General features: G+C 45.2%; 1 protein-coding gene across 4 annotated transcripts in view; it reads right to left on the reverse strand.

The window, feature by feature from the left end:
- Positions 1-1133: 1133 nt before the first annotated feature.
- Positions 1134-15191, reverse strand: part of RGS7 (regulator of G protein signaling 7) — a 504778-nt gene continuing 490720 nt past the window's right edge. For 3 of the 4 annotated variants that reach the window (XM_059715792.1, XM_059715789.1, XM_059715798.1), the window contains one exon: positions 1134-1803. Coding sequence is in view for 2 of the 4 variants with exons in the window: in XM_059715789.1 (XP_059571772.1) it covers positions 1753-1803 (51 nt within the window). In the remaining 2 variants the exon portion in view is untranslated. The remainder of the gene's footprint in view (positions 1804-15191) is intronic. The other variant, XM_059715793.1, reaches the window with a different exon arrangement.

A 15191-nucleotide genomic window follows, 5' to 3' on the forward strand; every position in this document is an offset into this window, starting at 1 on the left:
GGAGAGCTTTTGGGCATCAAGTGCCCTTCTTCAGATCACTTAGGTACTTAGGCACCTAAGTGTGATCCTATTTCACCCTGCATGAGTCCTTGAAAAGCTGCTCCTACAAAAAATTGGTCCGACTGATCTTTGCTACATTTTTTGTGACCTAATCTTAAGACTAAGATGAGTACAGTTACAAATTAGATTCATTAATGGATTTGCAGGAGTTCCAGCAGGGTGCAGTTGGATTACCACTCAGGCTTTTAAGTCAGTTAAAGCTCTAATAGGTAAAATAGAATCTGGCCCTAAATGCAAACATATTGCATTTAGTATACAGGGCCTGCCCTTTGAAAATAATATCCATGACCAGTCTTCTGAATCTGGAATCATTTTAAAATAAAAGGAGAGTTCCAAACTGACTGTGCAAAAACAATATTTTCTCACTCAAAAGATGTGTTCTCCATGTGTATTCAGTCAGATTTGGTCATTTCATCAAATGAACTAACAGCAAAATCCTGTTTCTTTCTACACATTGACAGAATTACTTGCTAAATTACAATCTGGCTACATCACTGTCACTGGGGCATAATTTGAAGACAAGTGTTTTGCAAGTCTAGTTTTGCCAGCAAAACATTCATTTATGGGTTGAGTAACATGGAAATAACCTAGTTTCATGAAAGGTACAAGCTGACTGAGCTTGAATGGTAGTTAAAGAGAAGATTTATTTTCTTGCAAATAAAACATGTTTGATTTACAGCAGGGATGTCAAGCTCACCCTGACCCCCACCAAGGATGCAGGGCTCTTCATAGGCTAAATCTAGCCATGGTTGTGACCACAGGGGTTAACAGCCTCCACCACTGACACACATCTCCAGTGGGGCTCTATTCCCTGGATTTTGGTGGCTGCTCCATCCCTGCTAGCTTTGCCTCTCTAAAGACCTTGTGAGCCACACAACGTGGTTTTGCAGAATGCATACAGCCCATAGACCATAGGTTTGACACCCCTGATTTACAGTCATTGAGAGACAGCATTAAAAAGTCCAGGATTTCCAAGTCACTTTAAAAGAATTACCCTTTACAGAACCTTTTCACAGTGATTTTCTGGTTTGTCTTAGGGGTCAACATTAAAATCCCAAATTTACCAAAAGAAAGAGATTCTGCATCTTTTAATGAAAGATAAAACAACAATATAAACATACACTAATTTACAGAGAAAAGATCAACTTTAATACATTTGGAGTAAAAGGTGTTCTTTTTTTAAATATGGTATAAAAATAAATGCAAGAAACATTAACAGAGAATATAGACAACAGACAAAGACACAGGCTTTCTTTCTCAATGTGAATACATCAGGTGAAATGGAACCTTCTGTGCTAATTTATTGTGCAGCAAATGTGATATCATATGTATATTTATTAGTATATGTATGCATTTTTCTTACATTTCTTCCAGTTTTTGACTGATGGCATTTTTTTTAATAAACTGTGTCTAGCAGAAGCTTTTTTTCACTGTACTTGAGCTTGCAGAAAATAAAAAGACATAGATCCAGCTTGATATGAAGGAGGAAGTGAGCAGACAATTTTCGAAATGGAGGCATCGAAAGTTAGAGAGTCCCTCGGAGTCTGTAATGCCTTAGTATACACAAAAGAAAACAAGTCAGGTCCTTGCTCATGCAACATCTTGTTCTACTGTCCTCTGATTCAGGCAATCAGTGAGCTACAAAGTATGTATAATGATTTGAGTCTGCTTCCATGCTACAAGGTGATCCTTTTAGTAGGACTGCACTAGACTGGTTAACCTCTTTGATGTGAGCGATTTCCCCTGAGGAAAAGATAAAAACAAAAAACAGAGGTATGATCACTGAGAACCTGTTCATCAGCCTACACCTAATTATTTACCAGTGATGTGGTAACATTTTAGCCACCAATTGGAGCTTTTTTCATATCTTAAGCCTAGGAAACCATTTTATTTAAACTTTGAATGCCTGTACAAAACTGAATCCCAAAGCACTAAACAACAGACTGTCTCACAGAATAATTCAGAAAATTATAAAACTATACAGTAGCACCCAGAAATGGTCCATCTGTGCTTAGCAACAAGCCAACACTGAGCTTTTGTTGTTGATCATACCCAGTGCTTAAAATAGTTTAAAAAAGACTAGTACAATACGGCCTGTCTCATGATGCAGAGATGAGTATACTGAACTGCAGTGACTCCACTCCAAGAACATTACACCATCCGCTCTGAAGTGTGGGGAAGAACATAAAAGGCAGCTGCACATTGGGCTCAAGAAGTAAAACAGTTCCTTCTATGAGCTAAGCTTAACTTTTGCTGGAAATATTTCTACGGTTTACAGAAAACATCATACAGGTACATTACATGTGTCTAGTCTGTAGACTGCTTTGAGGGCCCATGGGGTCCATCTTCTTTCATAGTTAAGATTCCCTGCTGTTGTAAAGATGCATGTTTGGACCTTAGCTAATCCTGTTAAATCAGGTAGAATGATTGTTCCTAGGGATTGGAACTAGGGTGCAGAAGAGAAGAATACAGAAAACTAGCTATCCAATACCAAGATGTAACGGTCCTACCCAGGGGTGTCAAAGGTATGAGCTGTTTCACTTAGCCAAAGAGCTGTTTCACTTAGCCAGCAGGGCTCTTAAAAGAGATGGGAATTCAAGGGCAGGGCAAGCAGGGGTGGGGTCTGCTGCCAATTTCTCAGGTATTGAGCCTGGCTGCAGATGCATCAGACACAATAGAGCAAGCAGTAGCAATGTTAACGTCTGTGTTATTGTCACAGCTCACCCTTCCACCACCACTGACATTGCTAGGTCTGTATCCAGCCTACAAGGAACCATGCAGGCTGGATCTGACCCAGGGATGTGGGTGAGTTTGACACCCCTGATCTAACCATTGGATCAAAGGGTCTGATAATACTTCTGAAAGAAATCAACACAGAAAATGCAAATGGATATCATTAAGACTATATAAGTAGTGGGGGAATCACAAATGCAGAGAGATTCCACATTTTCAGGGGTAACTAAACATTAAATAAATTTATTCCAGTTATATCAGCAAATAAATATATCTTTTATTTTTTTCCTGGTTTTATTATCATTTCAGCTGAATTACACAAATACAGCTGCTACTAGCCACATAAAAAGACGTAACCCCTGATAAGCATTTGCTAAAACACGATGCATTGGGGTATAACTTGGGTAGGATTTCATACAAAGAAGATAAGTTTAATAGATCTGCATGCATTTTTCCCCAAAATAAAATTTTCAAAGGATCACAGGATCTGCCATATTGGATTAGATCACTCATCCATCAAGTTCAGTATTCTGCTTCTGACAGTAATGATACTTAATAGTTCAAAAGAAGACAAGCCTGCACTCAACCACTCTGTCTCCTTTTGTCTCTTAGGGCAACCCTTTCACTGAGTCACCTACAGTCTATTTTAGTGTGTCCGGGCTATATGGACAACAGCTGTTTCATGCACAGAGCCACTTGATTTGTTCCAATCGGCTACATTGCTAAATAAGGAAACACATTTAAGAAACCTTTGACTCCTTTCTGCCAAGAAACTCTTTCTTAAAAAGCCATCTCAAATTTGAGTGACAGTTTGGTCATAAAAGCACATGAAACCTGCCTCTTTTTCTGGCAGATGCTACAGTTCATCATAGGACCAGATCCTCAGTTTCTCTGTTCAACTTCCCCCTCCTCAGTTTAAAAATAAATGAGGAGTTTAGGCCCAAACTCAGCATCATGCTTAACTTCAATGGGATTGGGGGCTTCTCTAAGCTACTGTCACAGGGGAACAACCTCACCCACTTCCTCTTACTCTTCACGTGCCAAAATCCTGGAAATGAGACCACAGATCCAGGTTAGAGATATCCAAAGCATACACTGCCATGCTGGTGTCGGGAGGTATGTCTACAACTGCAATTAATGTGCCTGAGCTTCCAGGTGTGCATCTACATGTGCACTCAGGTTGGGAGCAAATTGAGCCTGACAGGAGCAGCCTAGTCCAGGGCTCTTCCTGTCCTGCTCTGCCCCCCTGCAGCGGTCAAGGGGAGCTCCAGGCTGCAGCTGCAGCTGACCAGGTGCCAGCTCTAGGCTGGTAAGAGGCATGGGGGCAGCCCTGGGCTGGCAGGGGGCATGGTGGGTTTAGGCCTGGGCTCCAGAGGGTGGGGCACGAGCTGTCCCTGACTCCAGGGACAGCTCTGAGTGGCACAGATCTCAAGTCTCTGTTCAGAGTTTCCTCCAGAGCTGGGGACAGCTTGCCCAGCTGCCCCTCCCCCGGAGCTTGGGGATAGGTCCTGATCTCTGCACCGCTCACAGCTGCCCCTGGAGCTGGGGACAGCTCCTCTCCTGCGCCTAAGCTGAGAAGCAGTTGTGGCCCCATGCTACCTGGGCTGGCCAGGAGCAATTTGCTCCTGGGTCAGCTTTTACATGTGCGTTCAGGTGCGTTGACATAAAGCGACATTGCCTAATACTACCAAATGGTGCTTTACATTAATCTACTGCACAGTAATTGCCACATGTGTAGACAGTGACGCTTTACCGTGCATTAGATTAATTTTATGTGCAGTAATGCTATGTGAGTAATGCTCACATAGATGTGCCAGAGCATACTTCTTGGCACACCATCAGAGCCAATCTAAACCAGTCATACTGCCTCATTTTCAGGGTTTGGCAAGTGCAGAGCAGGAGTTCGTAATGGGATATGCCTCACTGTGGCATTGCTGGCCTCAGCATTGAGGTTGTGTAGCTATGACCTTACAAGTAAGCACATGGTTAACTTATTTGCACAACTGAGTCTTGAAAATTAAGTGGTCTCAAAGAAGTGCCAGGTCAGTGGTTACCCACTGGCTGAAAGGAGTCAGTAACTACATCTTGGGACTGTTTGCTTATTTATGTACTGTATTTCATGCTGTGTAGGTCAACCACGGCGTATAGGTTGACCCCAGTTTTCCAGTGCAAAACTGTAGGATATTCATAGGCTCAGTATATAAGTCGAGGCTGGGCTTGGCACTCAGTTGGCATGGCCCCATCCTCTGCAAGCGGCAGTGCTTGTGTGATACCAGCTAAGTGCTGAGCCTGGCCATGTATGCTGTTAGTGTTGGTGCTGAGCACTGAGCCCAGCCCCGTCCCCTGCGAGCAGCAACAGGCTTGGGGCTGGGCTCGGCACTCAGCTGGTAGAGCCCCATTCTCGGTGAGCGGCACTGAGCTCGGCACTTGGCTGGCACAATTGAGGCAGCACCACTTGCAGGGGATGGGACCATGACAGCTGAGAGCTGAGCCTGGCCCCGTCTTCTGTGAGCGGCACTGGATATGGCGCTCAACTGGTGCAGCCCCATCCCCTGAGAGCAGCACTGCCTGGGCTGCTCCAGATGAGCACTAAGCCCAGCGCCATTTGCAGGGGATGGTGATATGGTGTATAAGGTGAGGTTGAATTTTAAGAGTTAAAAATTGGGCTTCAAACTTTGACTTATACACCATGAAATATGGTATATTCATAATCCTCTCTAGTGTGCCTCTGCCTTTTATCATATCTCTGACTTTATTTGGGTGCAGCCTGCGTCCTTGTTTATTCAAGTCCCTCAAGCTCTGGGCTTAAGTAAGCTACACCGAGTATAATTTGCACTGATTTTGTACTCTGATGTAAATTACACCAGGACCTAGAGCAGGTAGATGAACTGCTATTGCAGGACAGCTGTTTACAGCAGGTGTTGTTACAGACATTTACCACTAGGTGGTAGTGGAGAAACAGGTAACAGTCTGCTTGACTTGACCAAATGGTTACCCTGGGATGCAGGCAGACAAATGACACTTAAACTGATGCAACTTAGGGAAAAGGCGTACGTAATACTCTGACAACTTCAAATGCAGTTTAAACCTGAAATGGACAGATGTAGAAGGCTGCTAAAATGGTTTAAAGCTGTCTGGAAAGGTCCAAAAGTGTATGCGGCAAATCAAGTACTCTTTTGAACCACTTCACTGTGACCCAAGTCAATGTTACATGTGGACACCAAGCGTTGTGACCTAGGTCTGGTTGGTCCTCCAGGACACCACACTTCATTGCTCCTCACTCCCCATGCTGTTGCTTTTGGCTGTTTTGATACAAAGCCAGAATTCAGTTATCCCCTAATCCCCCTTTTTTTCCTTCTTTCATTGGCACTGTTTTATCGATTAGCTTCCTTGCACTGCTTGGTCAATACAAGCTATTTGCTAACAACCAGCTATGTCTTCACTCCCTAGTCAACTAAAGCCCCTCATCATGCCCACTCTCTCCCTCCCCCCCCCCCCCCCGGCCAAGCATTCCTATAGTGGGCACCCTCAGGCAAACACACACCAGAGTGTGGTCAAGTGCAAGCTACTGCTACCAAATTTTAATGAGCTCATATTTAAGAAAGTAGGGAAAGCAAAAAAGTGAAAAAGCCCCTAGCCACAGATCATCCACTCTCTGGGACTCCCAAACCATGAGTGCAAGCATTCTCTCTGTGAGGTGTGCTAGGCTGGGTGTTCACTTCCAACCCCTGGTGTCAGACATGCTGCACTTCAATGCCTAAAAGGTGACTGTTCTACCTAGAATGTTAGGGCATTGTGGGTGCTCCTACATGTGCGTTAGATCCTATAGCCATTTATTCATGACATGAGTAAACTACTCAAGAGTAAAGGCTCCTGGGCAAGCATCTACATGTGTAAGAAAGTGGGAGCAGATTTGCTGTTAATGGCAGGAAACTGCACTTGCTTCCTGGGGCCCTGCAATGGGCCCCTGCTGCCATCAGGGGGAGCTCTAGGCTCCCTCTGGGTGCTAGCCCAGGGGCTGGCAGGGAGCATGGGGCCAGGAAACAGCTGTCCTCTGGCCAGGGCTGGGACATTGCTCCCTGCCCCTGGGGGCCTGCCTGCTGCTGGGACAGGGACAATGTCCTCCTGCTCTGGCAGCAGGGAGCCCCCAGCCCCAGCTCCCTGATGGGCATTTAGGCATTAGAAAGAGCTGCAGGGTAGAGGCAGGTCCCAGCCCCCTGCTCTGATCTGCTGGTGGAGCAGCTAGCAGTGACCCCCCAGCTGGGCAGGGATTCCCCATCTAGCTGGGGGCTCACTGCTACCTGCCCCACTGACAGATAAGGACAGGGGCCTGGGACCTGCCCCAGCCCTGCAGCTCTTTCCAAGTCTTGTGCCTCAGTTGCCCAATTGGGGCATGGGGCTGGGACCTACCTCCGACTGAGACAGTTCTCAGACCTCAGTCTGCCATCACGGGGTGGGGGCTGGAGAACCGGTTTCCTTCTCAGCTCTTAGATCATAGAGCTGGATGGGGAACAGGCTGGAGAGCTTATTCCTCAGCCAGCTCCTGATCATGGAGCTGGGTGGGGAAGAGGCTCCCCAGCCCCTGTCGGCAGGGATCTCTCAGTGCCGGCTCCATGGTTATGGGCCAGCAGGCTGAGAGATCCTTATCTCCCAGTGCCAGCTCCATGGTCGCAGGGCCGGTGCTGAGAGAATCTCTGCTCACCAATTGTGATGGCAAAGTTTGGAGCTCCCTGCTACCAAGGTCCCAGGTCTGGTGGTGGAGTCTGCCAAGGCAGCAGGCAGCTCCCAAAGGGAGGGAGCAATCTGGCACACCCTAGTGGCCAGCCTACTGTGAGCAGATTTGCTCCTGGTCAGGTGTCTGCACAAGCTCAGTTAATACACAATTAGTAATTAGTAGTTAGTAACTTGCATTTGCAAGTAGCAAATTTACTTGCGATTAACAAGGTTTACTGTGCAGTAAGAATGCACACGTGTAGATGTCCATGCTTATTGAACAGTAAACTACACTACTTCACGGTAAAGCGTCTCATGTAGATGCACCCACTATGTTGCAGACACCTCTGATCTGTGAAAAATGTGAACCAGGTCCTAATCAGTGACATTTAGAAATGGTTCAACTGTTATGTGTTTCCCCACACCTTTATTTACATGGGTGTATTTTTACTACAATTTTGTTGTTGTTGTTATTATTTTAATTTGCATTTGAGGTATTTATACCAGTGTAGGTGTAAGTATCTGTTCCTGGAAAATGCTGGAGCAATGACTGATTATATCAGTGTAAGCATGTTATCTGTCCATTCCTTACAATTGATAAGCCATTCGAAGTATGATGCCATAATGTTCCCCTGTTCTCACTTTTTCCCTGTCTAAAAGAAGAAAGTCTCAACATCTGAGTGACAACTGAATTAATCACTTAAGGCAATATTTTGAAGGTGTCTAAGATCCCTTATGGGACCTCAGACTTAAGCCATGATGCAGCAAAATAGTGAAGGATGAGCTTCACTTTGACCTTATAAAATTATTCTCAGGCTTATACTTAAACACATTTAAGTATGTGGATTGGTGGCCATAGGCTTTACTATTTTATGACTCTACACAAAGGTACTTTATGCCCCAAAATTCATCCATCTTCCCAACTATACAGTTGGTCCAATAAAAGACACCAGAAACCCCCCTTGCCTGTCATATACATTAAGCATAAATTTGAAGGGTATGATAGACTAAAATGCCCTGCCCTGAAGAATCTGTGAAGTTTTTATAGGATATTATAGAACCTACAGTTTCTCATTAAGATGGTCTGCAGTTTTATATAACAGCCCAAATCTATCATTAAGAGATTAGATCTTGACCTTGATTCATAGATTCATAGACAGTTAAGGTTGGCAGGGACCTCAGGAGTTCAACCTCATGCTCAAAGCAAGAGCATCCCCAACTATATCATCCCAGCCAAAGCTTTGTCCAGCCAGGTCTAAAAACCTCCAAGGATGGTTGGCTTGTAACTATTGTATTGACATTGTTGCTGACTTGTTTGCAAATGATGTGTGTAAAGAAAGAAGTGTATCAGTAAGTTTCAATATGGGGTTTAATTTCCATTTTACAGTTTCACAGAATTCAAACCTCTCAGGAAACTTACCTGCTGTTGTATTTGCTAGTAAAAACTAGGAAAGAATAAATATAAAATCATAGAGAAGTAGGGTTGGAAGCATTATCATGTACAACCCCCTGCTTGAGGCGTGATCATCCCTGTCCAAAAAACCCTATACAATTTCATGGTGTACATCTCAGATCAATTCTAAATGTTCTTCTACTTTAAAAACAGACTCTTTAAATAGCATATGGCAGAGGCTTTAAATCAGGGGTGGGCAATTATTTTGGCTGGAGGGCCAATTAATGAGTTTTGGTGAGCTGTCAAGGGCCACAAATGTAGTCCCACCCCTTGACAGGTGCCCTGCCCCCTGGTTGCCATCTTGGAACAAGAAGTCCTGCCCCCTAACCCCTGACTTTTGCCATCATAAGTCCCTCCCATCACCCCCGTAAGTACTCCATTTGGGAAGGGGGGTTACCATCTTGGAATTGGGAAAAAACAAATTATATACTAAAAATCAAACATCCACTATAATATAATAACTTAATTTTTTTAAATTATCCTAATTTGTGTGTGTTTGCATCTTGTATATAGGGGTAATTGCATAATAGCTCAAAATGAAGTCTTACTCTTATATATTGTGGGAGCTGTGGAGGAGTCTAAGGGGGTATGGGTGGGTGGGCTTGTGGGGAGGTGTGGGTGTGTGTGTGTGGATGTGTGTGTATGTCAGGGGTGGGGGTATTTGTGGATATGGGTGGGTATGGGGGTTTCTGGGGGGTGTTTGTAGGGATGTGTGGGTATGTGTGAGGGTGGGTATGGAGTTTGTAGGTTGTGTGTGGCTGGGGGGCATGTGTAGGGTGTGGGTGTAGGGTGGTGGGTGTGCATGGAGGGGTGTGTGTGGGGGGATGCATGTGGGGAGGGTTGTGGGGAGGGTGTGGGTGGGTGTGGTGTTTGTGGGTTATGTGATTGTGTGCGGGAGAGGGTGTATTTGTGGGATTTGTGGGGGAGGATTTGTGGGTAGGGTGGGGTAGGCCTGGGAGCCTCCCATGCACACCCCACCTGAGCCAGTCAGAACCTGCCCCCACCCACAACAGCCCAGAGCCCACACACCCTGCGGCACCACCCCACCATTGTAGGCAGCGCACAGCCCCAGCATGCTCTGCACCCACTCCAGACATACCTGCATCAGAATAGATCAGCAGGATCATGCATTACAGACCTGACCCAGCACACCCTGTGCCTGCTCTGGACTCACCTGCTCATGCTAAATAGCAGCAACAGAAGTGCTAGCTGGGCAGAAACTGTTGCTCAGCATGGGGGAAAAGTGGCCACTCCCCCTTGCTGCTGCCTGCCACAGCCACCCAGAGCTTATGCCCGGGCTGCCTTGCTGCTCCTCTCTGCTGCCATCACTACCACCTCCAGGCTGGCCTGTGGGGCAGTGGTGGTAGCATATAGTCTCAGGGCAGCCCAATCTGGGTGGCTGTAGCAGGAAGCACTGGGTGAGGGGCCAGGGGCCATTTTCCCCTGTGCTAAGCAACAGTTTCTGCCCGGACAGTGCTGCTTAAACCACTGCTTAGCATGAGCAGGTGAGTCCAGAGCAGGCATGGGGCATGCTGAGTAGGGGCTGTGGTACATGTCCCCACTGGTACCTGAGGACATGGGGCCAGTGGTGATGGTAGATGGAAGAAGCTGCTGCCACCTGGTTTGCCTAGAAAGGCAGTCCAGTTGTGGAGCTGTCCCAGCCCTGTTGTGTGCCCTGCTGCAGCAGCACGCACTACAGCTGGACAGTCCCTGGGCTAGGCGGGACTGAGGGACTCACCACAGGCCAGACAAATCCCCTCCGTGCTTTGTATTTTGCCCACCCCAACTTTAAATAGATCATGTTGCCCTGGGCAAAGCAGTGAGTGGAGAAGGAAAAGGGGACAGGGTAAGAGCAGGGGGTGGGGAGACTGAGGTATTGAGTCTTACCTGCCACAGCCTGGGCTCTCTGTACTCTGGCAGTGGCTACTGCTGCTGTGGCAGTGTGGGCTCAGGCTTCTGCAGCTGGAGTATGGACACAGTAGTCCTGTAGCAACAGCTTCCTGGGGAGCCAACAGTCTGTGGTCCCTTCTATGTAGGCACTTGGAGCTATTGATCCTTGATAGACTACTTGAACATGGTACCATTTCTTATTTATTGCTTCTCAAAGTATTCCATATGTAGGCAATTTACAAAACATCTACCTATCCTGAATTTTCCAATGAACTTAAGGGTCAAGTTTGGTTCTTTTCCTTTTTGTGTATTATCACCAATAATAAAGGTTCTGTAGGTCAAGATTTGCCCAGGTGACAGCTTATCAAACCTTGTTAAGAATGATGGAGTTGGCTATTTGGAACCTAGAAAACTGTTGTTCCATTGATTGTGCACAAGCAAGAAAACAATTTGATCCTTCTCTCAGCCTTATTTGGACTTGAAGGGCTAACAGGAGAAAAAGGAAAAAAAAAATGGTCTAGTCACCAAGGTCAGCAGTTATGCCATTGAATATTCACAGGCAACCTAGTTGTTGAATAAATAGGTGCTTTTATAGTCAATTTGAAGATTTCATAGTTTAGAGGTCTGTTTAAAGGAAAAGGGCCTTTTAAGTGAAAGCTAGTTAAATTTAAATGATGTTACAAAAGACAGATGTACTGGCTTTAGAAAGCTAACCTGAATGAAGAGCAGGAATATTAGCAGAATGAACAGCATGATTCTGAATGAACATGAATATCTGATCAGCAGATCAAGCTACAAATATGTTTTTTTATCTAACCTAGCTATTTTTCATAATAGAATTGTATTTTAAAGTACACAGGATTAGGGAGAAAATTTCAGGGCTAACTAAGCCAAAAAAAATAAAATAAAAAAAAAGAGAGAGAGAAAAAAAATAAAATCCAATTATACTCCACATTGGAATTTACTGATACACTACTTTGTTTACAAAGTCCCCACTATAGTCTCAAATCAGCTGCAAACAAGTCAGCAGCAATTTCAATAAAAGATGTTGTTTTTACAAGCTAAAATTTAAACTGCATAATGGCTAATATTAAAACACACAGAAGGGGCATGGTTGAGAGAAACAGGGGGATGTGGGTTTAATCTTAAAAATGTTAACAATTTTCATCATTTTTACTTAAGCAAGCTCAATAGCTCCGTATTAGAGTCTTTTATTATTAGTGCAGATGCTACCCACCTGCATCAATAACTCTAGAGCTCCTGGAAATAAAAACCCCAAGCATCAAACTGTGTAACAGATGCACAATGTGCACACTGGTGTGAATATAATGAGACCGAAGAACCTGCGTCAAAGCCTTTGCTTTCACAGTTATTCATTGGCTCATGTACTGCACACCTGTGGCATAGCAGAAATATAGGTTGGTTTCCGCCTGAGACACTCCCTAGTGAAAACCCAAGCTTTCTACAAATAAAGACTACAAATATTGTACCAATTGACAGAAGCACATCTGGAGAGACAAAGAAGTAAGGAGAGAAAGAGAGAAACAGGAATCCCTCATGGGCTTCTAGCCAGCTGCTATTCCCTTTAACACTTCAAATCAGTTTGCTACCAGGCAGCAATAAAATCAGCCAAAATCCTATTCTAGCAACAGAGGGCAATAGCTTTCCCATGTTTCTGCTTTGAAAAGCAGGGGAATACAGAATTTATGGGGCACAGGCCAGAGTTCTGATCACAAAAGTCATGCTAAGAGGCCCAATAAAGATTGCAGGTGAGGTAGGATTCAGGGGAGGGTCAGGATTCTTTTTCCTCTATGCAGTGAGTGACTTTCCAATGTCTGTAAAGAAGGAAAAATGTAAGCTTATGGCCACAAATATGGCTGTACTACACCACCTGCTCTGGAGGTACTGGAGGAGGAGGAACTTTTGGCATATTGCTATTGTGCAATGAAGCACTGAGCTTAGACATACCTTGTTGGCTCTGTATACAGTAGCTCCCCAACCGGAAGCAACAATAAGGCCATGTTGTGTATAAGCTAATGAGCTCTGCTTCTTTGGGCTTTCCTGCTTCCACTTTAAGAGCTAAATCTCCATTGAACAGAACTAGCATGGCATGTCTCACCCCTGTCTTGCCCCATAAATATCTACCCTTTAAGTAACTGTCTTTTCTATATTGGCTGTCTCCCCTCAGTTCTTTCAAGCTGGCCACCATCATCTACTTCCTCCTAGCTTTTTTTACTCCTTGGCATGTTGCTCTCCTTCGGTTCAGCCTCAGGCTTTTTTCCAGGTAGGAAAATGGGTTGTAGACAGAGAAAGGCTGACTTTTCAGCCAAAATTTGGGATTTTAGCCAAAATTTAAGACTCTAAAGGCTTATGTACACCGCACAAGGCACCTCAGCCTGGGTAGCGGAAGCAGTCTGGTTATATTAACATAGAGGATCACTTGGGCTAAATAATCCTGCTGGACATGTCTATACGTTCAATTATGGTGCCTGAATAAACTGCAGAGGTTATTGCTCTGGAGTTAATTGCTCCAAGGCACACCATTTGAATGTAAGTCCAGGAGAAATTACCTCTGGAGCAATAAGCTCTCCAATTTATTTAGGCACAGCATGTGGGCCCAGGTGGAGTAGCCCCAGCTGGCAGCCCTCGCCCCACTCCCGAGGTCAGCCTGCCAGCTCAGGGCTGTTTCCCCCAGCTCAATGTGCTTTGGAGGGGCTGACTAGGGTACAAGGGAGCTTCAATGTGGGGCTAGCTATCAGGCAGCTGATGCACTGAAGTACCCTCATGCACCAGCCAGCTGGGCAGCATCTACAACTACTAACCTGCTGTGGAGTAAATTAGTTTACTCCAGCCTAACAGGGGCACATGTGTAGATACTGAGACATTTACTGCACAGCTAATTAGTCAACTGCACAATAAATGTCTCATGTAGACACACCCGCTGAGAAGCAAACTATATTAGCCTGTCTACAGTACTACAATAGCACTGATCATTTGGAGCTGGCTGGATTATCTTGGCACAGCACTACATTCTGCAGGGTAGACATACCCTAACTTCTACTGAAAGTCAATGGAACTTAAACAAGACAGAGAAATTGGGTTTAGAGGAAAATACTTTTAAGGCAGGTACAACACTGCTTGAAAACCATACTCCAAGAAGAGTTTTTAATGTCCCACTTTCAAGCTGGATGGATGTATCAAGTCAGGTATCAGAGGGGGTCTGCCCTTGATCTGATATTATTCAGTATTCTCATTTATGACTTTGATGATCAAATAGAGAGAGCTTATTAAAACTGCAGTGGTTTCAGGGTAGAAGGGGTTATTACAAGCACTTTGGAGGACAGGATCAAATTCAAAATGATTGTGACAGATTGGAGAAATGGGATGTAATCCAGTAAGTACAAGAACAGAGTACTACACTTTGGGTGTGTCTACATGTCACCATATGGCAACGTTGCTACAGCACTATGCTTTAGTACTTTTTTGCGCACATCATATAGTTAAATTTCACCGCTACGCTGCCATAGTGGCACACTACACTTGGGCAGCGTGCCACTAGGGCAACCTAGCTAGCAATCATGTGTAGACATGCCCTTTGTTAAGAATCATCACCTGCATAAATACAAGAACAGTTGTCTAATCAGCAGTTATGCCAAAAGGGATCATGGGGTTATAATGGATCACAACCTGAACATTGCCATCCTCAGCTACCATGGAGCTGAGGATGGCAACCCAAGTAAAGGACAACAAGAAATTGTTTTTTAGATATATTGGGAGTAAAAGGAAGGCCCAGGGAGGAATAGGACCCCTGCTAAATGGGCAGCAGCAATTGGTGACAGATAGAGGGGACAAGGCTGAACTCCTCAACGAGTTCTTTGCCTCAGTGTTCCTAAGCGAGGGGCACGACAAGTCTCTCACTGGGGTTGTAGAGAGGCAGCAGCAAGGCGCCAGACTTCCATGCGTAGATCCTGAGGTGGTGCAGAGTCATTTGGAAGAACTGAATGCCTTTAAGTCGGCAGGCCCGGATGGGCTCCATCCGAGGGTGCTGAAGGCACTGGCCGACATCATTGCAGAGCCACTGGCGGGAATATTCGAATGCTCGTGGCGCACGGGCCAAGTCCCGGAGGACTGGAAAAGGGCTAACGTGGTCCCCATTTTCAAAAAGGGGAGGAAGGAGGACCCGGGCAACTATAGGCCGGTCAGTCTCACCTCCATCCTTGGTAAAGTATTTGAAAAAATTATCAAGGCTCACATTTGTGAGAGCCCGGCAGGGCAAATTATGCTGAGGGGAAACCAGCATGGGTTTGTGGCGGGCAGATCGTGCCTGACCAACCTAGTCTCT

Source organism: Alligator mississippiensis, chromosome 1, assembly GCF_030867095.1.
Source record: "Alligator mississippiensis isolate rAllMis1 chromosome 1, rAllMis1, whole genome shotgun sequence".
Taxonomy (NCBI): domain Eukaryota; kingdom Metazoa; phylum Chordata; order Crocodylia; family Alligatoridae; genus Alligator; species Alligator mississippiensis.